At 33.8% G+C, this 24,722-nt stretch overlaps 1 protein-coding gene across 1 annotated transcript; it reads right to left on the reverse strand.

Annotated features, from left to right (window-relative positions):
• Positions 1 to 7,609: 7,609 nt before the first annotated feature.
• On the reverse strand, positions 7,610 to 24,364 carry LOC149475077 (uncharacterized). Its single transcript, XM_089713834.1, has 13 exons — positions 24,188 to 24,364; positions 23,021 to 23,157; positions 21,893 to 22,128; positions 20,699 to 20,869; positions 19,030 to 19,698; positions 17,482 to 18,275; positions 15,936 to 16,071; positions 14,965 to 15,056; positions 13,573 to 13,714; positions 12,810 to 12,942; positions 12,088 to 12,160; positions 11,313 to 11,440; positions 7,610 to 10,953 (listed from the first exon to the last, which is right to left on the reverse strand). The coding sequence occupies exons 2-13, from the start codon at positions 23,132 to 23,134 to the stop codon at positions 10,822 to 10,824; spliced, it is 2,820 nt and encodes a 939-aa protein (XP_089569960.1). The 5' UTR covers positions 23,135 to 23,157; positions 24,188 to 24,364; the 3' UTR covers positions 7,610 to 10,821.
• Positions 24,365 to 24,722: the final 358 nt, after the last annotated feature.

A 24,722-nucleotide genomic window follows, 5' to 3' on the forward strand; every position in this document is an offset into this window, starting at 1 on the left:
CCTATACAAGGTGGACCAAAAGAAGTCATCCGATGTTGTTTGGCTCTCATTTTTTTTCTAAATGAAAAACTTCGATTCTGTTTTTTGATTATGTTTATTTGAACCTTTAAAATTTTATTGGTTAAGTCGAGAAGATGATATCGGCCAAATGGGCGCCGTCACAATTGATTGCCATACGGGCTAGTTTTATGCCATTTCTCATCACTTCAGCGAGAACTTCTGGCGACAAATTCTCGCACTCGTGTCTAATGTTGTCCTTGAGGGCTTCCAAGGTCTCAGCCTTGTTCATGTAAACACGGGACTTCAAAAAAACCCCACAAAAAAGTCTAGAACGGTTAAATCGGGCGATCTTTCGGGCCAGTGCAAATCGCTAAAACGAGAGATGAGGCGACCCGGGAAAGCCGCCCTCAGAATATCGGTTGTGGCTCGCGCAGTGTGTGCCGTTGCTCCGTCCTGTTGGAACCACATATGCTCCAGTCCTAATTCGTCCAATTGCGGCAGAAAAAAACTCAGTCAACATGGCCCTATAGCGTGCACCGTGCCCGTAGCATGTTTCCGGGGACAGCTCGACATCCTCGGCAACAGCGGCGATATTCTCGGCAGAACGGGCGCTCCGGGGCCGGCCACTCTTGGCAACATCTCGTGTGGTCCCATACTCTTCAAGGTTGGTGGCCAAACGGCGCAGTGTTTGCGCAGTCAGTGTCGGACGGCCGGGGAATCGGCGACGAATTGTTACGCAAAAAAGTTGACACGATTATTCCGCGTTATTGGGTACTGTATCGCTCCATGGCTTGTTCACTTGTATTCTACATCTGTCCAGTACACAAATGTCAAAACAGATTTGACATTGGCGGCCATTTGCAAAAATGAGAGCATCTTCCAATAGGGTGATTTCTTTTGGCCCACCTTGTATTATACATAGAGACTCTAATCGCGTACTTATCCGAGTACGGTACATGTATTTTTTGGAATCCAATAATCAATTCATACTTTGAAACAGATATTAATTGATTCTCACGATAATTTTAAAAATGTACTAAAATTTAAAACTTTTCGTGATATAAAAAGTCACAAATAGGAATTTAGATCCTACAGTTTAAATTAAAAATAAATAATGTAAATAATTAAAAACATAACGCTTAATCTGTCAATTTATATTCCCAATGCCTTATAAAATATTACAAATAAAATGGTAAGAGCCAATTCTTATAATTGTAAGAAATTAGTTACCAAAATTAATGTTACCATATAAAAATGGCTTTCAACTTCATGTGAAATACTTCAAAGTTAAAATAAAATGTAACATGTTTTTTTTTAATTAAAATTAATGAACTTGCTAAATAATAATTTAGTTATTATAACCCGAATCAATAATTTATTTGTTAAAATGTTGCTGCAAATTGTAATAAAATTAAATTTGGCAAAAATATTAACAAAGCTGGTAACGTTAAAAATTGTAAAATGCATTAGCTTTAAAAAGTTGGCCAAAAGATCTAAGCTTTGTACAAATTTTATGATTTTTATAACATTTACTTAATAATTTTATAAATTTATGTTCAGTGGTATAACTATTATTAAGTTTAATTTAGTTTGTAACATTTCAAAAGATTAATCGCGGGGCAAAAACTCGGACAAACTGTTGAAAAAATCTTCCAATCTGTCCGCCCATTCGCGCCAAAATAACTTTTACGAATAAACTAATTTTATATTTAGTCATTGAGTTACTATGTACTACGTACTAGAGAGGACATCGCTACTAAACTATTTGTAACACGAGTTAGAGCCAATCGTCTCAAACCAATTTTGTTATATTGATTGGTTATTGATAAGTTTATTCATATTGTTTAATAAGATAAACAATATTTTTTTTGATACATTGATTGGTTTTAATTTATAAGTAATAAGAGGCAGAATATCTACAAAGTGTACTCACAAGTCGCCCCGCGCCGCCGCGCTTGTCGCACATGGTTAGGGAGCCAGGTGCAAATTTGGTTAACTATTTCCTCTCAAGAGATAATTCGTCAGACGCATAAGAGTATAGTATTATAAAGCCTCGTGAACGTCAGCTGGCGCTCGGTTGGGGGGGTGAGCGGTTGTAGCCTCCCACGCACATAGGAAAAAAAATACATTCATTCATTCATTTCCTCTCAGCTAAAAATTTGTCAAATTGTAGCTAACCCAATATCTCAACGAAAAAAAATAGTCAGCTGGTTACAACATGGTGTATTATACGTCAGCTGGTGTCTCGAACATGAAAGTTAAATTTAAAGAAAAATTTATTTTCCGTTATTTCCTCTCAAACAAAAATTTACCTGATGATAGCTTATATGTAACTGTGGATAAATATATATGTGTATATATGTCAGCTGGCTGTATCTTGGTGGAAAAACCGTCAGCTGATACGGGAGGCTACAACCGCTCTTCCCCCCAACCGAGCTCCAGCTGACGTTCACGAGGCTTCATAATACTATACTTTGATGCATTTTACTAATTACCGCTTGAGAGGAACTTGGTCATAAAATCTGCTGCTGGCTCCCGGACCAACAGATTTTTTTCGTGATGTCCTCTCGTATACGTAGAAATGTATTTAGTTCAATTTTTCACCGTAAGTAGTAGAATTCAAAATTATTTTTAATTCTGTTACATATGGCGGGTTAATAATTTTAGTTAGTAATTTTTATTAATTTTACTTATTTTATATTTCGACGATTTTTCGATGTTAACAATATTATTTTTAATTATTATTATTATATGAAAGGTAAAGCCTACAAAACTAAATAAAAATGTCCATTTTAGGTCTATTGTATGATATTCTAGATCTACTAAACAATGTATACAGGTTTTGTAATTTTTAAATATTTGTAATAAATTATATTTTTATTCAATATGCGTTTTATTTTATACTTACCTATACTTGCATGAAAAACACCATAAATATGAAATAAAATATCTTTTGTGTTCACACAACAGGATGTTGCGTTTCATTAAAGAAACGAATGTTTCGAAGTTAGCACGCACTTCGAACGTTACAACGCAACGCTCATACTTTCTAAGAGATGGCGTTAGTAGTACAGTTCTAAATACGGCTCTAAAGAATCATCACAAAAGAATGAATTTGAGCAAAGCTAGCTAGTGGAATGCAAAAAAAAATTATTTCGATTTGTATCGCTCTATAAAAACTGTATAAGCACAGGCTAAGTCCGCACAGCGTTTTTGTTCGCAATTCTGTACCTCAAGTATTGGTCCATGGTAACACATTGAATCTTATCTATGATCTTATGAAGGTTTTGGCAATGCGGGTAAAAATATCACGCGGAAAATAATTCTGTGATTTGATGCAACTTGAACGCGAAGCGGTGCGAATTATTTTCGCTCAAATGTTTTTGTAGTATGGTTATGACCGCACTACGGAAAACACTTGCGCGATTTGCTCAGTCGTGCAAGTCGTCGTCGTACACTATTTTTCAATAAAATATGGATCTTCTTAGATCCATTTTATAGCTGACAATTTTATTTTTGTGTGTGTGCTTAAAGTGGAATAAATTATTTTTCTTTCTTTCTTACAATGAATCTTTATTTATTTATTTATAAATACTTTATTGCACTTAAAGATAACAAAGCAAAAAATACAAACACTTAAATATAACTTACACTAAGTACAATTGGCGGTCTTATCGCTTAGAGCGATTTCTTCCAGACAACCTTTGGTACAATAGAGGAATAAATACCAAAATACATAAATGGGTAGTGTACTAATAACTATGATAAACCCTTAACTAGAGTCGTGAACAATTGTTACGTGTGTATAGTCGTGGGTCCATTAGACCCATGTATTTTTAAATGGTCATAATTACTTATTTATGCATTTATTTATGTAAATTTAAATAAAATATGATATTTTAGTTTATGAAGAATATATATTATAAAAATCAACAATTAGAACTTTTATTTACTTAACATAATTTCACTTATAAAATCAGTCGTTGTTTTCTTATACAACAAAAAGGCGTCTTACAAAAATTAAAAATCTCAACGAAATTTTTATTTCTTTTAAATCATTTTTTTTATCTAACTAAAAAAAGTATGTTGCTTCCTAGAAAAAACAAAAACAAACTAAAAACTCTTATATATAAAAAAATAGCAATCCCTAATTACGTGCAAGATTTACAAATTATATTTGCTCAAGTCATGCATATGGGCTCCCTGCATTTAGTGCATAAATGTACAGTTTTTGCACTTTTGCCAGGCAAACAGAATGAACATCGCTTCCTTTTATTTTTATCTAACAACAAAATCTACATCATCATCGGAAAACTCATTATCTGATTTAGTTTCTGCAATACGGGTAGGTGTTGAGTTTTCATCGGAGTCTTCATCATTTCTTAACAATTCTTGATTTAACCATTGTTCTAACATCTCTTCGTTATCAACACATATACTTCTGGGATTCTACATAGCGATAAACTAAATAAAAATACAATAATAAATTTAATAACGAAAATAAAAAAGATACGTATCTATAGTCGTGGGTCCAGTGGACCCCTGTAAAGGTCAGTACCTACCTAAGGAGTACCGAGCCGAACACGTCTGTCTCACAGGATACGCTCCGGCGTACTATAGGAAGGTACTGAGCAGTGGGAGGTTCTGCGGTAAGTGCCGTGGAGTAAACGAGACTTTAAAAACTCAACCTGGGTCCATTGGACCCACGACTCTAGTTAAGGGTAAAGGATACACATACATATTATATATATTGTGATATAAACTAAATAAGTAAAAGGGAATAGAGATTCGAAGAAAAATACCATACTAAAATAATACATAGTAATTAATAATACGTATATAATATAAATAAATTGTATGTACGGCTAATACTGAGAAAGTGAGATTTAACCATACATTTAAAACTATTTGGTGACTGAGCATTTTTGATAGAGTCTGGCAGAGCATTCCAGAGTTTAGTGGCATGTACAGTAAAAGATCCATCATAAAAATGTGTGCGATGTTGAGGCATAATTTATCCTCAACATTTCGGATGAACGAACCTCACTACATTGACCTCTAAACTCAAACCTTTCCTTAAGGTATTTTACAGTAGTTGGAGAGCATGCGCATCCCGCCGCAAGCGAATCGGCAACCAGTTGAGCTTTTTTCGGAACTCCGAAACATGATCATATTTACGGAGCCCAAATATAAACCGTATGCAGAAGTTCTGTAGGCGTTCGAGCACATTCAACTGTTCCATCGTTTTTACATAGCTTACATCGGCATAGTCTAATATAGTCTATCTTTGTGTATATTATAAAATTTATTTCTTCGTTACAGCCCATAGGCTACATTATTATTATCAAATCATCATAAATTGATCTGATACACAGGGCCGAGCCGCCCCTGTGTGCGAAGTGTGCGGCGCACACAGGCGCCAAGACAATAGGGGCGCCGCGCCGCCACTGCCACCTAAATTATTTTTGTTACCTATATGATTGTTTTTTGTAGTGGAGTATCGACAAGTAAGTAGGTACAATAGGCGCAATATAGGCCTTGTAAACAACAAAACATCTATAACGCTTATTGAACAAGTCTCTCAATATTTAATGTTTATTATTATTCACGTTTATGGTTTCATTTTACGTTTAGGGTTTTAGTTTACATTCCTTATGAGCTCAACGTTAAAACGGCGGCAGTTCTTTGAACAAGAGAAAAAGTACTAGTTATTTTAAACCGTAGAGGCGCCGAGTTTGTATGAGTATGAAATTAGTCCACTCATTTCGTCCGAAAAAAAAGGCAAATAAAAGAAAGTGAATTTGCGCATCTATTTTTTTGATATGTTGTAGGGGATACCTAGAAAAGCTTAACTTGAGTTTTTCGACCAAGATTTCCTATGAGCTTTCGTCGCCATCTTGAAAAAAGGGGTAAAATTGGTTTTTCGGCAATAACTCGGCTATCCGATGAAATTCGGAAATCATTTATAAGACACTTTTTGTTCCTTTTTTAATGCTCTACAATTAAGTCCTGACCATTTTTACTGTATCGTGCATAGTTATCGAGATATCGATCGATAAATTAAAAAATTATTGTATCCGTTTTGACGAGTGTGTTTGCATTTTTTCAATTACAAAATTTCCTTGAAACCATTTTTCATTCATTTTACTTTTATTTGTGTTGTACTTTTTTTCGCTCAAATGTACAGTTCAACTTTTTTTTTACTGCACAAACAAATTATTTGTTTAAAAAATATACTTTAGTGTGATCTTTAATTTGTTCTAAAGTCTGGTCTATGTACTTATTTTTTATCCCATCAATTTCCTAAACAATTTCCCATTCGATTCGCCATGCGAACACAACCGAGCGAGCAGCTCGCTCGACGGTGAGCGTGAATTCACCGACTCTGCGGCGCGCTGGAGATCGTAATTTTTGTCCAACTAAAAAACTCCAAAAAGAAAATTGTAGGTCTGAATATTCATGTATATGTATTAGATATATATTATACATAATGTAGGTATATGTATTATGTCCTAAACAAAAAAAAGCAAAAAACTAAAAATGAGTCCTGAATTTTTGAAGTGAAACTTCTTTATCGGGGTTGGAAAAAAATTGAGTGTAACATTTTTTCGTTACGCGTGACTTTTTCCGTTACGCGCCATCTTTTTCTTATCCCTACCACGCGTGATTCGACGTATTTCTGTAAAGTTGCATATAGTAAATTATTTTTTGGAAAAATAAGGTCATAAAGAAGTTTCACTTCGTACGTGTGTACACTAGTACACGCACACATTTTTTTTACTTTATCGATCAATATCTCGATAACGATGCATGATACGGAAAAAATGGTCTAGACTTAATTGTAGAGCATAAAAAAAGGAACAAAAAGTGTCTCATAAGTGATTTCGGAATTTCATTGCATAGCCGAGATATTGCCGAAAAACAAATTTTACACCTTTTTTTTAAGATGGCGGCGAAAGCTCATAGGAAATCTTGGTCGAAAAACTCAAGTTAAGCTTTTCTGGGTATCCCTACAATATATCAAAAAATTAGATGCGCAAATTCACTTTTTTTTTTAAATGTATATAATGAGTGGACTAAATATGAATGAGTGAGTTTCTGAACGCAACCCGATGCGATGCATGCGACGCAAGCGGGGCCCGGGGTCATGGGTATTCCCCGATTTTAACGAACGAGATAGCTAAGGCAAAACAAAACAAATGAACAATCATTTGATTGAAAGTGTGTGTGTGTGTAAGGTGCGCATTGAATTTTTATAAAAAAAGAGGCGCTTCATAGGTTTCGCACACAGGCGCTGCCGGGGGTCGGCGCGGCCCTGCTGATACAATCTTTAAATCTATACTGTTATAAAGCTGAATAGTTTGTTTGTGTGAACGCGCTAATCTCTGGAACTACCGGTCCGATTTGAAAAATTCTTTCGGTATTAGATAGCCCATTTATCGAGGAAGGCTATAGGCTATATATTATCACGCTAAGACCAACAGGAGCGGAGCAATGCGGTTTATCATCGTAGGCCTGTAGGGGTAAACTACAGAACCGATTTTTTAAATTCTTATACAAGTTGGCAAGGACAAATGTATTAAAATAAAACCACAAAATTATTATAAACATATATTGACGAATATATTGATCACAAATAAGATATGTATACAATGTTATTTGTTATTGCTAAATAAAAAACAAATAGAATAATACAAAAATGGTTATAATGATTTTTTTTATTGTAACATTAAAATACAGTCAGTGATAATCATTTTATATTTCAAAGAAAATAATTAATATATTATTTCCATATACAAGCGGTGTTTTTTAATTAAAAATCTAGGTAATTAATGCATATATATTTATCAGACAACGAGCATGAGTAAACTTGTAAATTAAGACCATTTTTGTATGATTGGCACTTATAATGAAATTAAGAATTTTAATACTCACCAAACGAAGACTTTTTTTAGTAATTATTTTATTTTAAAAAAAATTAAATACTTAAGTATGTATACAACGATAAATTCCAGTTATTTAAGGGCCGATTTTTCAATGCTTGGATAAAACTTATCCGTCCAATAAAGTATGACACGATAATATTAAAATATCACGTTAACTGTCAAATACGGGCAATTAGAATACGTTTTTAAAATGGTAGTTTTATACATTATTCGACGAATAAGTGTTAACCAAGGATTGAAAAATCAGCCCTTAATGAATAAAACAAATTTGAAGAATAAAAAATTAACTTTGTTTGGTGAAAAGGTAATTGTATAGAAAATTTATTAAAAGATATACATATATTAAACATCTTTGTCGTCAACTAAATTTGAATATACAGTCCGATATATCTATACTAATATCATAAAGCTGAAAAGTTTGTTTGTTTCAACGCGCTAATCTCAGGAACTACTGGTCCGATTTGAAAAATTCTTTCGGTGTTAGATAGCCCATTTATCGTGGAAGGCATTATATTATTATTTATTTATCCGTTTGTTTATTTCTTTATTATATATCATCGAGGTAAGACCAATTGGAGCAGAGCAATGCGGGTAAAACCGCGGGGCATAGCTAGAATAACAAATAAAGACAGACATAAATAGATAGATTTTTTAACAACGCTAATTATAATGGACAGTTAATAAAAATGCTAAAATATTTTTTTTATATTTTATCGAAATTTTTAACTATAGAACCAAGCTTAGTTAACGACAAAAATACAATGTGCATACAAACACTTCCAAAATATACGTATAAAATAATCACATGTGCTTAAACCTAAAATAATTAGTAAATATATCTTTTTTTTACATTAAAATACCGATTTACGCCAATTGGAGATCCATTATATTTTTTATGACATAAATTTCTAAAAATACATATGTACATGGAATATTCAAGTTTAAATCGAGTCTTATTACAAACGCCTTAAGGTTTAAATTTGAAAAACGACCTCTTTCGACTATCCATAAAAAAGTCATCGTCAAAACATTGGCCATTTACAAAAAAAAAATATGTAAAATGTCAAAAATGTTCTATCGAAAATTTTGAATACACGCATAGAAAACTCACCCTTATTGCAATCACAATTTTTATACATTTGGTACGTATTTCCTATCATTACCTTAGGTCGATTTTTCCTTAAAACTATCAGCCTAACTTTTTTATATTCGAACTCAGTGGACCATAGCTTAGAAAACCTTTTTTTTTAATTCTAGCGAAATCAGATGCAAAAGAATTTAAACTATAAAAAATGTCATGACGATTATTTTTAGCGCCAAATTACGTCAATTTTTTTTTGTTAAATAATAATAGATTCTAATAGAATTTCTTTAGTAAATAATATATGTGTTATATTTAGAACTATGTATTATGAATATAAGGATCGGTTGCCATAGTAACGGTTTTGTTATTAACTTTAATAATTAAAATATAGTTTTAAGTAACGACATACACAGCATAGTTTTTGACCGTTAAACAAAGATTTATTCGTATTTTAAAAGGTTTAATTTTAAACTTAAAAACAAAGATTTATTAATTATTGTTTTTAACGTTAAAAAGAGCGGTCAAAAACTTTGGCGCGTTTTCTGCATTATGCTTTTAATGTAGCTGCTATCTCTTTCTTACATACACAAATTGCTATTTCCGTCTCTTTTACACTAGTAGCACGAAAGAATATTATAAAAACTTAACAATTACTTGTATAGCTGTGATAACTTTTAATATTTTTTATTAAAGTATAAAAAAACATATTTATTATAGAAAAAACCTATTACAAAATGTAAAAAAAAACATTTAAATCAACAATACACTTACAATTATTATATTGACTTTCATTTAAGCTGCACTGATATGATGGCTTGAAATTATTTATATCTATAAAAATTATTGAGTTACTATGTACTACGTAGAGATAAACTACGATAACATGGCGCGCCCCTCCAAAATTCAAAACGTTTGAAAGTATTTGTGAAAGTATTTACAATGCACCACCAAGATTCACAACGCATGTGTGCGTAATGAGACGGCCGTCAAACAAAAACAAATCCACGGATTTGTTGCTCGACTAGTCACGCTCTAATCGCTCATTATTATTAGTAATGGCGCTGCACTGACGTATTCTATGAAAACGACACGTGCGTTGTCTTGGGCGCTCGGCAACTTATGATTAGTTGACCAACAAATCTGGACGTAAAGTACTAAAGACGAATACGTACAACTACATACAAACTCCTTCGTAAGGATGTCACTACACACATTGAAACAGTAATTTGGAGGGGCGCGCCATGTTATCGTAGTTTATCTCTACTAGAGAGGACATCGCTACTACACTATTTGTAACACGAGTTAGAGTCAATCGTCTCAAACCATTTTTTTTGTTACATTGATTGGTTTTAATTTATAAGTAATAAGAGGCAGAATATCTACAAAGTGTATGACACACTAGCCGCCCAGCGTCGCCATCAGATTTTGTTCGTGGTGTCCTCTCTATAATAATATCTCAATGATAATATATATAAAAAACACTTCGTCTTTACTTGAAATGTGAAAAATTTTAGCCGTTTCTTTAACAAAATATAACCCAAAATAACAAACAGAAGGACTTTACACCATCATTTTGTCTGTTTGTTCGCGCTAATCTCAAAAACAACTGAACAAGTTTGCATTCTGTGTTCACTCATCTGCTATATCAGTAACTTTTTATTCTCATTTTAGCATATAAACTAGTTTCTTTCAAATTTTTTTTCAATAAGTAATAGCAACAAAAAAAATTTCAGTAACATAATTTTTTTTTCAAAAATTGCAAAAAAAAAATATTTGTTATTGATTTATATACTACCTTAGAGCTAAAAGTGGCCTATTCCCTTTGATAGCTGCCCGTAATTTTTTCACTAAACTCGTCGGTTGAATTAATATCGACACTTCAGTTCCCCTCGCGCTAATTCTGTTCATTTCTTCTTCGCCGCCCTTAAAAAGATAAAAATAATTATTTTTATCATCAATATTCAATAATCAGGGTGTCCCACTATCGGTATACTAAGCACGAAGGGTGTAGTCTTGCATACACTGATCACGTAAAAAATACTTAAACAACAAAATTACGCCAAAAATCTTGATTAACTCAAATATCCTAATATCCCATTAAAAACTAAAGAATGCGTCATTTACAATACTTGTATGTAGTTTGTAATTATTATTATTATGTAGTTAAAAATTTTTGTCAAAGAAAATTTTTTTTTCGACAAAAAATATACACATACCAATATTTTAAATATTTTTTCATAAAAAATTAAAAATTTTTGACAAAAAATCACAAAAAACCTCACCTTTATCAAATTAATCGGCCTATTATTGACCTCGGTGACGGCCCACTTGCCTGGCGGCAACCCGGCGCGGTAAGCCGGCCCGTTCGTGTCCACAGACTGTATAGTACACTCGCTGTCTAGTTTTATACCTGAAAATATAATAAAAATAAGGAAAAATTGTTGTTATTTAAACCTCAATAAATATGGAAAAACTAGATTTCCGCCCGCGGCTTCGCCCGCGTTTTCAAAGGAAAACCCGCATAGTTCCCGTTCCCGTGGGATTTCCGGGATAAAACCTATCCTATGTGTTAATCCAAGTTACCCTCTATATGTGTGCTAAATTTCATTGTAATCGGTTCAGTAGTTTTTACGTGAAAGAGTAACAAACATCCATACATCCATACATCCATACAAACTTTCGCCTTTATAATATAGTATTAAGATAACATAACTAATATTATAAAGCTGAAGAGTTTGTTTGAACGCGCTAATTTCACGATCTACTTGGCCGATTTAAAAAATTATTTCAGTGTTAGATAGCCTATTTATAGAGGAAGGCTATAGGTTATATATCATCACTGTAAGACCAACAGGAACGGAGCACTGCGGGTAAAACCGCGGGGCGTAGCTAGTTTTGTATAACGTTAACATTATTCATAAATAAATTATTGAAAGATACACAAGAAAACACTTTAAAGAGTAATAAACGATAATACTACAACTAATTTTGTCAAATTTTTAACCGCTTGCGATTCAAAAGTTACATTTTAAAATATTACAATAAATAAAAATATACCTAAGAGTTCATGGTCCTTTTTGGTGATAACAAATATTTTACCCAACGGCACCCTGTGAAAGAGGACGTCCACCTGAAAACAAAAACAACTATAAAATTTTTAAACAATAGAAAAATATTCATAACAAGCTTCCGCCCGCGGCTTCGCCCGCTTGGTGTTTTTTCGCAATAAAAGATAGCCTATGTTCTTTCTCAGGGTCTAAAGATTGTCTGTGCCAAATTTCATCACAATCGGTTGAGAGGTTTAAGCGGGAAAGCGTAACAGACAGACAGACAGACAGAGTTACTTTCGCATTTATAATATTAGTAGGGATGGGTTTTCCATTTCTTTCACCCGCTACAAAATATACAGTAGACAAGCGTTAAGTGCGTCACACACGGTGAAGATACTATAATATTTTATCTTCGGGTCATTTGTAACAGGATGGCGGTTCTACAGGGGTCTTAGTACGCAATGACAAAAAGAAAAATGATGGTCAGAACGCTGATACCGGATACCTTAAGATACTGTAATATTTTATTTAGATTTTGTGGGTCATTTGTAACGCCGTGTGTGACGCGCTTTACACCGGCCCCCGGCCTATCCGTCGCCCCCTGTAATCCGACATGTCTAAAATTGCTGAATCCCTATTATTTTGACAATTTTCAAGCATGATTTAACAGTAACCTGTATTTTATACCGATTTATCATAGGTTTATTTTTTACCACTTTTTTTACTCACCATATGTTTATTAGCCCCCTTAACAATCTGCCTCGCATGGCTCGCACACGTGGGCTGCACGCCGGCAACCGCCGCGACTCGATCCCCCGACCGCCCCCCACATCTGTTACCACCGCTGTTCCAACGTGCTATCCTGTTAAAAAATAAAACTTAGAAAAGAGAGAAGGATAGTAAAAAAAGGTAGAAAAAAATAATTGGTATATTTTTTTGTTGTTGATATTCCTAAAATTAGAAAAAAAATTAAAATGTAGGTTTTTTCTTAAAAACAAAAACAATTGGTAAAAAGTTTTTATGACCATTTTCTATCGAGCTTAATTCCTGTTTACAGAAAATCACACACGGTATACACTGATATCTAACTAAACGCACTATCTGTCTATCCCTTCTAACAAAAAAATTCCTATCCCATAATATCATCTATCAAAACACACTATCCCACCCACATAAAAACTATCCATACACTATCCCATCTATCTAAACACAATCCCACCCACAAAAAAATATTCCATCTATCAAAACATTATCGCACTCACAAAACACTATCCTACCTATCAAACTCAAACATTAATTTATTTAATAAAACTTCTTCTAGAAGCACATTTGAATCGTCATTACATATTTTTAACATTTATCAAATAACTATCCCACCTTAAAATCCCAGGAATTCCATGCACAAAAACTATCCTACTTACACTTATCCCATTCACAAAAACACTATCCCACCTATCAAAACACACTATCCCACCTACCCCACCGCACTCACCACACGGCCCCATCGCAATCAGCGAGCAGCGGCGGGTCCCGCGCGGGCACGGCGCCCACACAGCACGCGCCGCGAGCCTGCTCCGAGCGGAGCGATAGCGCTTGGCGAACGCGCAGAGATACGGCCGATTGGGCTGGCTGGCCTGGAAACAGATAATTATTATAATGATTAATGATATGAAAGTTTATCTACTACTAGCTGCTCCGCGCTGTTTCACCCCCGTGGCTCCACTCTTGTTGGTCGTAGCGTGATGATATATAGCCTACTAGAGGTCCGCCCCGGCTTCGCCCGTGGTACATATTTCGCAATAAAAGGTAGCCTATGTCCTTTCTCGGGTATCAAAATATCTCCATACCAAATTTCATGCAAATTGGTTCAGTAGTTTAGGCGTGATTGAGTAACAGACAGACAGACAGAGTTACTTTCGCATTTATAATATTAGTATAGATAAACTTCCTCGATAAATGGGCACCGAAAGAATTTTTCAAATCGGACCAGTAGTTCCCGAGATGAGCGCGTTCAAACAAACAAACAAACTCTTCAGCTTTATAATATTAGTATAGAATCTATATAAAAATATGTCGGGTTTTCCTTCGTGACGCTATAACTCCAGAATGCACGAACCGATTTCCACGGTTTTGCATTCGTTGGAAAGGTCTCGGGCTCCGTGAGGTTTATAGCAAAGAAAAGGTGTCTCTGGTGGCGAAACGGAGTTCGCCCGGTTTGCTAGTTGCTTACAAAAACTTAGACTACCTTAACTTAAAAAGTACATAGTTATAAGGCAATCGGAACAGACTCAGCCATGCTGTGGGCTAACACCCGAACAGCGCGGATTTTCAGTCCAAGTATATCAATTATCAATGATACTATAACCTCATAAGTATATAAATAATACAGATAAATTTTATGGAACGACTATTTGGAGGAAAAGTACAAACCAATAAATTATTGAAGGGTATAATTCCAAAAGACAAAAACGAAATGCAGTTACGTCTTTTTTAAGAAAAAAAAAAAACATAAGACGATTCATTCTTAATCACTACATGAGTAACTCGAAAATCTATTTATTTTTTATTTAACCGCTCCCGCTTTTATGCTTACCACAAACAAATATTTTGCCAGTAACTACTAACTTTTAGAAATATTTATATCAGTATTTTTTATAGTTTGTGGTAATCGTATTCACTTCGGAATTAGTTTTAGGAAGAGGATAAACTTTGAAAAAGTTACCTTAAATTAAAATATTTTAGACTGATCGTGCGGGGTGAGGTAAGTGTTTAATTTTGGCGGGAGGCGGAGAGTGTCCGTTCTGTAGCGTTTAGCTACTATTATATATTCTGTGGTATAACTATTTTTTACCAGTATTGTTATATACCTAATAATAATTCTTACCATTGCTAAGCGAATTGCTTCTCCTGCGGCTGCTGTCAACTCTTGCGCCTGTACGAGATCTGTGCACCACTTTCGTTGGTGACGTCACATTCCTGTAATAGATTATTATTTTTTTTTTTATGTCAGAGCAAGCAAAGGGGCAGATGGGCCACCTGATGTTAAGTGGTCACCACCGCCCATAAACACTTGTAACACTAGAAGTGTTACAGGTGCTTTGCTGGCCTTTTATGGACAAATAAGCTCTTTTCTTGAAGGCCCCAATGTCGTAGTTGTTCGGGAACAAAAATTAACAATAGAATGTCAATGTCTTACTATATCAATTGTATAATTATACTAGCGGTCCACCCCGGCTTCGCCTGTGATACATATTTCGCAATAAAAGGTAGCCTTTGTTCTTTCTCAGGATCTCAAGATTGTCTGTGCCAAATTTCATCAAAATCGGTTAAGAGGTTTATGCGTGAAAACAATACATACATACATAATTACAAACTTTTCCTCTTTATAATATTAGTATAGAAGTATATATAATATATGTCAACACTATGAAAAAATAAACAACAACGATTGATAAAATAAATATTTCAGGACATATTTCACACACGGCACAATCTGATCCCATACTAAGCTTTTCGCTTGTGTTATGGAAACCAAACGGCTGATAAACATTCAAATATAATTTTAAATACATACTTATATAGATAATTAACAACCAGAAAATGATTTTATGTTTATATTTAGACTAGCTTTCCGCCCGCGGCTTCGCCCGCTTTGTCGAAAGCATAATAAATTATATACTAAAACCTTCCTCTTGAATCATCTTCCTCTATCTATTTTAATAGATAGAGGAAGATGATTCAAAAACCGCATCAAAATCCGTTGCGTAGTTTTAAAGATTTAAGCATACAAAGGGACATAGGGACAGAGAAAGCGACTTTGTTTTATACTATGTAGTGATAAAGACAAATAAATACCTTTCAATATCACACTCCTGTCTCGTAGGACTCTCCGCTCTTTTCAAACCAATACTCTTCAATCGAGTCAATAAAGATAGTTCTGTAAGACCTCGTCGCCATATTGGTTTCTGTTGTATATTTGTTGTTGGTTTATCTGTAAAGTGTTTAAATGTTTAATTATCCATACTAATATTATAAATGCGAAAGTAACTCTGTCTGTCTGTCTGGTACTCAATCACGCCTAAACTACTGAACCAATTTGCATGAAATTTGGTATGGAGATATTTTGATACCCGACAAAGGACATAGGCTACATTTTATTGCGAAATATGTACCACGGGCGAAGCCGGGGCGGACCACTAGTTACAAATATTTATATAGTCGAGTCAATTTAATAGGCAACATTTGACGTCTATCAATTTTATCTTCGTAGAGAGGTAACCTGCTTAAAACATCGATTAAAGTGAATTAATCGATACGGACTTGAAACATTTGTCAATCGAACTTGAAACATATGGCAATTTTAAAATTCATTCAAGTAATATATTTTTTTTCGTATATTCAAGGAGCAAAATAAATTTTATCAAGAACATATTTACATAATTAAAAAAATGCTTACTTTGTAGATAAATAAAATAATCTATATATATAAAAATGATACCCGTTTCGCGTTGTCACGGCCTCACGTGTGAACGGCTGAACCGATTTCGATAATTTCTTTTTTTATTATGTTCCTTGAAGTACGAGGATGGTTCTTATGTAGAGAAAACGTAAATATGTACCACGGGCGAATCCGGGGCGGACCGCTAGTAATAAATAAAATTCTGTTTTATTATAAACTCAACGCATTTATTAATTTATGGTGATATTTATTCACAAGTAAACATTGATTTCGATCTCTAGTATTTAAAAATCGAAATGTGCAGTTCTAACAAAACGAAATAACATATTATTCTACGCCGTCGTTACTAGGTTACGTTGTTGAATTTTGTTGAACTGTCAAATGTTGCCTATTAAAATGACTCCACTATAGTAAGTATTGCTTATGGGATAGTTTAGCTGTTTCTTCCGATAGAGGACGGTAGGTATGTTTCAAACCAAGATGGGAAATATAATTGAAGTGAAACTTCTTTATCGGGGTTGGAAAAAAAAATTAGTGTAACATTTTTTCGTTACGGGTGACATTTTTCCGTTACGCGCCATCTTTTTCTTATCCCTACCACGCTTGATTTTACGTATTTCTGTAAAGTTGCATATACTTAGTAAATTATTTTTTGAAAAATAAGGTCTTTGAAGAAGTTTCACTTCTTACGTGTGTACACTAGAACACGCACACATTTTTTTAAGTGAAACTTCTTTATCCGGGTTGGACAAAAATTTAGTGTAACATTTTTGCGTTACGCCGTACGCGTGACATTTTTGCGTTACGCCGTACGCGTGACATTTTTGCGTTACGCCATACTCGTGACATTTTTAAGGGCATTAAGAAGTTTCACTTCTTACGTGTGTACTCTAGTACACGCATACATTTTTTAAATTTATATAAGTATTAAATACAACTTACCATTTTTCTCTCTCTTAGGACTATTATTTTGCACCCTCCGTTCCCTCAATCGTGGTCCATTGTCGTACGCATTCTGACTGCGCGACCTTTCAACGTTATTCCTTAGTATATCATTAGATTCTACATTAGTTCTAGATACGTTCGAATTTAAATTTGCTACATTCGTATTCGTCACATTCGAATTTTGAACATTCGAATTTGGAACATTCGAATTAGACACATTCGAATTTGACACAACCGAATTAGACACATTCGAATTTGAAACATTCGTATTAAAATTCGAATTCGCTTCACCATTCACTCTCCTATTATCTTGACTAGGAAACAAACACTCGTACGTCGATTCCAATTCCAAATTGGGCAACGAAGACTTTCTTATTTTTTCATTTCTCAACCGCCTCACAGACAAAGGCGAAGCGTTCGACGTTGACGCCATACAGAGCCTCTCGTACACGCCGTCACTTTTGACATTGACACTTGCATCAGACTTGACTGCGTCAGATTTGACATTGACACTTGAGTCGGACTTGTCGTCGCGACCTGTCACACTGACAGTTGTTGTCAAACTGATGTGTCCGTATTCTGAGTCCGGTTTGTCGAACACGGTGCCGTATTCTGAATTCTGTTCTGTATTGACTATATTTACGAAGTCTGGCTGGTTCGGTTTGATCGACAGTTTCTGTTTGAAGTTGAAATCGAATATGTCTGTCTCTGGGCCCAATACGGGTATGGCTGTGTGTGGTGGACCTTTGTTTGACACTTGAATCACTGTTATATTTGTTCTTTGTGGAGTACTGGAAATAATAAAACAATAAACTATTTAGTTAACTTAATAAAGATAAAGATAAAAAAGAGGTTAAGATTATATCAACTGTTATAATTGCAACAGTATTTAACTGTATTGGATGTTTTATTTTTCACGCAATAACAATGTAATAGTTTTAGACGAAATTTTGCACAGATGTATATGCTATTGCTGCATATTTGCAAATACTGGTGTTAAAAACCATTTGTTGCAATAAAAATCATAGTGAAACCAAACTAATGTAGGTATTAATTGTAAGTTTGTCATTATAAATATCAAACAGATTAGAGGATACATTTAAATACCTGTCTAACATTTAATTAACTATTTCGGCAAGAATAACATTTAGGGCTAATTTTTCAATGCTTGGTTAAAACTTATCCGACCAATAAAGTATTACACAATAATATTGAAATGTCACGTAAACTGTCAAATACGGACAATTAGAATACGTTTTTAAAATGGTAGTTTTATACATTATTCGACGAATAAGTTTAACCAAGGATTGAAAAATCAGCCCTTATTTGATTATTTACAATCTATACTAATATTATAAAGAGGAAAGGTTTGTATGTATGTATGTATGTATATATGGTTTTCACGCATAAACTACTGGACCGATTTTGATGAAATTTGGCACAGATAATCTTTAGACCCTGAGAAAGAACATAGGCTAACTTTATTGCGAAATATGTACCACGGGCGAAGCCGGGGCGGACCGCTAGTAAGAAATAAATACATACCTCTCTTCCTCCTTAACTTCGGCATCAGTAACATTCAGACGCTGAGTATACGCAAAATCATCTAAATTATCAACCGAATCACTGATTTTATCCATCTCCGTGAAAAACTCGTCATCACTATTCGACACTGTCCTTTTCAATATAGAGTCATCCAAACAAACACTTTGCCCACAAATTTTAGCTACACTTTTCGGCTCGATCTTATCCCTACTAGTACTTGGTAGGGACATCGGCGCATCCCAATTCGAAATATCAACTTCTGACGTCACTATGCTGTTTAGTGCGTTCCTGACATTTGTCAGCGATGTATTGACATTAATATCATTGAGCGCCGAGTTGACATTCGTCGTGTTGACATTTAGCAGATTCCGTACGCTCGCTAGGGTTGTCAACGTTTTGACATTGACAGTTTGTAGTGATGCGCTGTCAACTGATGTCGTTGTGACATTTCTGACGTTCGCTAGTGATGTGACGATCGTGTCGTTTAGTGTAACTGTAGTGGGTCGTGTGTCACTTAATGTGGAAGTTACTGCGTGTGTGCTGTTAACGTTTTGTGTATTTGTGTGTGTGCTTGAGTTTAGGTTAGTCGTGGTTGTGTGTTCTGTAGATTCTATAGAGTTCTGCGTGGTTATTGGACGGATATTTGGACCTAATTCTATTCCCGGCACCCTGGAAAGGAGAAAATTATATGTTTTAGATACATTGAATATGAGAGGGTACATACATTGGAACTAAAAATTTAATTCTGTAATATACAGAAAAAAATGAAATATATATTTTTATAAAAAGCGAAAAATACTTCGAAAAATAATAGCGAAAATATTTATATATATTTATTATAATAATTAAAAAAGAAAGAAAGATCATTTATTTGACTCCACAAAATGAAATAACACGATTAGTACACAATACAATTAGAATATGACAATACAATTCAAACACAGTAAAATTAAAATATGTATCATGTAATTGTTAATAAATTAGGATATAACACAAATAATAGCAAGAATAAAAAGCACCAAAAATTATTATACTGATAATAATAGGCTTCCTACCCTATAGTAAGTTATAAGAGGATACCTCAAAAGGTTCTCATACATTGACATGTATGTATATTAGAGATGTATGCTTATTTGTAAGAAAGCATCCCGAGTATTACACGAAAAAAGGAGAAATCAATACTCAATTTATGACCAGATTTCAAAACAAACTTTATTTTCCGACGTGTAGAATAAATACTGCGAAAAATAGTATAATTTTTAGAAGCATTACAATATTCAATAAAATACCAGACAATTTCAAAGAATTACCTGTACATATATTCCGAACGAGGTTAGTAAACTGGCTAATCACAAAGCAATTCTATGATATAAATGACTTGACAAATCAAAAATAGTAATTTAAAATTAATGGATATCATATCTGGACATAAATTAATATTTAAATCTTTTTCTGCTACTGTATTGGGATCTATAAGTGTTGTGGGATATAATATTGTATTTAATGTAGTTTATAATATATTTGCACGCTCAACTACGAGCAGAATGTTTAAGGATCTATATTATCTGTATCTACAAACATCTTTGTAATTCTACATTCTGCAAATAAAGCAATTTGAATTTGAATTTTGAATTTTGAAGGTATTTTTAAGTTATATTCTTATATGTACCTATCGACCGGTACGGGCGGTGTGGGCGGCAGCGGCGAGGTGGGGTCTCTCGCGGCCGCTCTCGGAACAGCGGCGGCTGGCGGCGCGCCGTATACGTTCTCGCCGCGAGGTATTATGCGTAATTCGTGTAATTTCGTACGTAGTGTGGACACCCAGTCTTGCATTGCGTCCCTGTTATTTTAAACACTATATAAGTATGTGTGGAAATCTATAGATTTGTGTGTATCTTAACAATATAATACATAGTATCAAATAAATATGTTATGTCATATATTTTTGGGGGTATAATGAGTATTGATATTTCTTTAGGGAATCATTTCTATGCTGTATTGCTAGGTAAATCCTAACTACACAATATTCTTATGTATTTATTATATTATGCGCATTCACGCATTTTCATGCGGAGTGTGGACACCCATTGCATCCCTGTTGATGTAATAGTCTCATAACGTATTGATATTTTTGAGGGTATATTGACATTTTTGGCTTTATTTTCTATATACCCATGAATTAAAAAAAAGACGGGTTGCACTCCGGGAGTGCCGGCAGAAGTGAAACTTGATTATTAACGTTCAGCATGTTTGATATTTTGGAATGGTATCCGTCTTACGCATGGAATATAAGGGCTAAAAAAAAAAAATCCGTCTTACGCTTTTTCGATCAGGCCACGTGTCCTGACGCGAGTTTAAGATTTTATATCCAACGCCGCTAAAGAAGTTTTCACTTCAAAAAGCTTTTAACATTTATTAAACTATATTGCTTTTTATATCTGAAATTATAATTGTATTTTTAAAGCTCATAGTTTCGTACTGAAAGTTGAACCGCTAAGTTGCATTGCATCCTCGATTAATTATTTTACAGAATTTATTAAGATACAGAGACAATGGCGTAAACCAGAATGTCCGCTTACACTAACAAAAAAAAATGTGTGCGTGACCTTGTGTACACACGTAAGAAGTGAAACTTCTTTATGACCTTATTTTTCAAAAAATAATTCACTTTATATGCAACTTTACAGAAATACGTCGAATCACGCGTGGTAGGCATAAGAAAAAGATGGCGCGAAACGGAAAAAAGTCACGCGTAACGAAAATATGTTACACTAAATTTTTTTCCAACCCCGATAAAGAAGTTTCACTTCAAAAACAATAATTAGATTTTCTTTAGTTTATTTTTTAAATATCCAAAACTCACCAATCAGGAGCCACCATTCTGACCGGTCCGCTTTCTGTATCCACTAGAAAATCATACTCCTGCCCTGTATGAGGTTTAACACTCGCCGTCACGTGTCTCGCGCCTTTGAGACAAACTCGCCACGCGGGTTTGTGCGCGTGTGTTGTCGGACTGTCTTGTGTGGGGTACTGTTCAAGGTATGGTGTTTTACCGTTGTGCACACAGAGCAACGTCCACATCGGTTTGAGTGGTGGTTTCTGTAATGTGCATAATAAGATGGTTGTAATAATTATCTATATAAAAACTAGCGATCCGTCCCGGCTTCGCTCGTGGTACCTACATGTTTAAACTATCCTATCTCTGCACATGATGTGCGAATTGTATTATAATCAGTTAAGTGGTTTAGGAGTCCATTGACGGCAAACATTGTGACACGAGATTTACATATATTATTAAGAAAGATAAATCCCTATTTCTCTTGTTCACGGCATCACGCGTGAACGTTAGGAACGATTTCGATAGTTTTTCTGTTGATGTGTTCGTTATTATAAGGTGAAGGATGTGAAAGAAAAGCTTTAGAAATTTACGAATAAAATTAAGAAAATGTTAAAACTTAACTACTATATATATATTTCAATTATTGGATTTGACAATAGTAATATTGTTTAAACTTCACGACAACTTCATCCACTAAAATCTATTAAAGCCATTCTTGATTAATAAGTTATGTTACCTAACAACAAACACATATTTTATGAAATAAAATAAAAGCTTGCAATTCGGTTAATTGGCAAACAGATAATTAGTCTTATACTATAATTATAGATGCATATATATGTGCGTCTATAATTACAATAACATATTGATTTTATAGTGCCAGAATGTGCTGTGTGCTGTTTAATTTTTGCAATTAATTATCAGTCTTTAAGTGTAAAAAAAATGTGTACGTGTACTAGTGTACACACATAAGAAGTGAAGCTTCTTTATGACATTATTTTTCAAAAAATAATTTACTATATGCAACTTTGCAGAAATACGTCTAATCACGCGTGGTGGGTAAGAAAAAGATGGCGCGTAACGAAAAAATGTCGCACTAAATTTTTTTCCAACCTTTATAAAGAAGTTTCACTTCAATAAATATCAACATACCTTGTGCACCAATGGTCGTAGCTTGCCACTGTAATCATCGGGTACTCTCTTGAGGTACGCATTCTTTTGAATCTCTCTATAGTACACAGGGCCTTCGTCCCGCCCTGACAACATTGTTTTACATACATTTACAGCGTCTGAAAGCGAGAAAACGTGTTTTTTATACTTTCGAAAGAATTAGAAAGAGAGGGATTGGAAAATCGTTTATTTCAATTCACACTAGAAAAATCTATACTAATATTATAAATTTGAAGAGTTTGTTTGAATGCGCTAATCTCAAGAACTACTGGTCCGATTTGAAAAATTCTTTCGGTGTTAGATAGCCTATTTATTGAGGAAGGCTATAGGCTATATATCATTACGCTAAGACCAACAGGTGTGAAGCCACACATGTGAGACCGCGAAGCACAGCTAGTATTAGGATATAATTTAGCAGTGTGTAACTGAAAAGGTTTAATCAGTATATGCTGCATCTGTGAACATTTACACAGTCTGGAAATTTAATATATATGTTTTTAATACTTTTAGCAGGAATAAGAAAGAAAGAACGAACCAAATATTATTTTGTTTAACATCATTTTTGAATTAGTTACAATTAAAATATAGCAAACATTATAGTATTAACTATTAAACTTTACCCATTGCTACATTTGCAATGCAGACACAGCAATGAATTTCACTAGTTCTAAAATTAAATATTACTGAAAGTTCATGAGTTGTTTCTATCTTCATATATATCCTACTTCACTAGTAAATTGAATAACACATTGGCGTTTTTAATTTACTTTAAATAATATATGATTTCCAGTGTGATATTTATTACGTTATAATATTTTCGGTATAAAACACATAGATCATTTAAGCGGCAAGACGACCGCAATAAGCCTTGGTCAATTAAAATGCAACAAACGATTAACCAATTTTGCGCTTATGACGCCTGAATTAATTAAGGGAACAGAGTGACTCAATAGAAAAATATTTTGCACTTGGCCTATAGAACCTTCGGTGAAAGTAGATTTTCAATTTTAATAACATTGAATAAACAATTTATACACGCCGCTCACTGTTAAATAAACTTATAATTCAAAAATACAACCATACATACAATATTAGCGATATAAAACATAATATTTACCAAAAAATACATTAAAATTACATCTAGTTTACCTTACGAAAGTTTGAAGTATTTCCAGTTTCACTGGTTGAATATGCATTTAATACACTGCTCGACCTTCATTATTCTAACGATACATATCCTTATTTCAAATAGGTACAGTCTTTATAAATAATTAATAAATTAAAGGATCATGAATGACATCAGTCAACGACGTAACAATAGCTGGAAGCCATGTTTGTTTATTGTCAAACGTTTTTAAAATGTGATTAACAAAGGCCTGGATACAAAGAAATTTAGCATCATGTATAAAAGACGCATTTAAAATTATAAGAATATACTACATATATTAACAATATTTATAATTATGATAACTTTTAAATTTTGGATTAGCTACTTACAATATTCATATGTATTATGTGATAATGAAATCAGTGTGTGTTACAAACACATCAAATTAAAAAAAGAAGGTACAGTTTACACCTCACCAATTCTATTATTAGGTATTTCATCACTTCGTATCAATACACCATTAAAAAATAATACATTCATTATTTATTTCGATTTAATAAAAAAAAACTCCATCTT

This window comes from Colias philodice, chromosome 31 (genome assembly GCF_061535455.1).
Source record: "Colias philodice isolate Cphi_HAF_F1 chromosome 31, ilColPhil1 Martin Lab GWU primary, whole genome shotgun sequence".
In the NCBI taxonomy this organism is placed as follows: domain Eukaryota; kingdom Metazoa; phylum Arthropoda; class Insecta; order Lepidoptera; family Pieridae; genus Colias; species Colias philodice.

What these genes read in the sequence shown, in the direction of transcription:
- LOC149475077 (XM_089713834.1), bottom strand. Translation starts at nt 23,134, where the DNA reads ATGTTGTCAGGGCGGGACGAAGGCCCTGTGTACTATAGAGAGATTCAA. An exon ending in AAGCAATTCGCTTAGCAATG is followed by an intron (nt 13,715 to 14,964) that starts GTAAGAATTATT and finishes ATCTGTTTCCAG; the next exon opens with GCCAGCCAGCCCAATCGGCC. An exon ending in AAAGGACCATGAACTCTTAG is followed by an intron (nt 11,441 to 12,087) that starts GTATATTTTTAT and finishes TTATATTTTCAG; the next exon opens with GTATAAAACTAGACAGCGAG.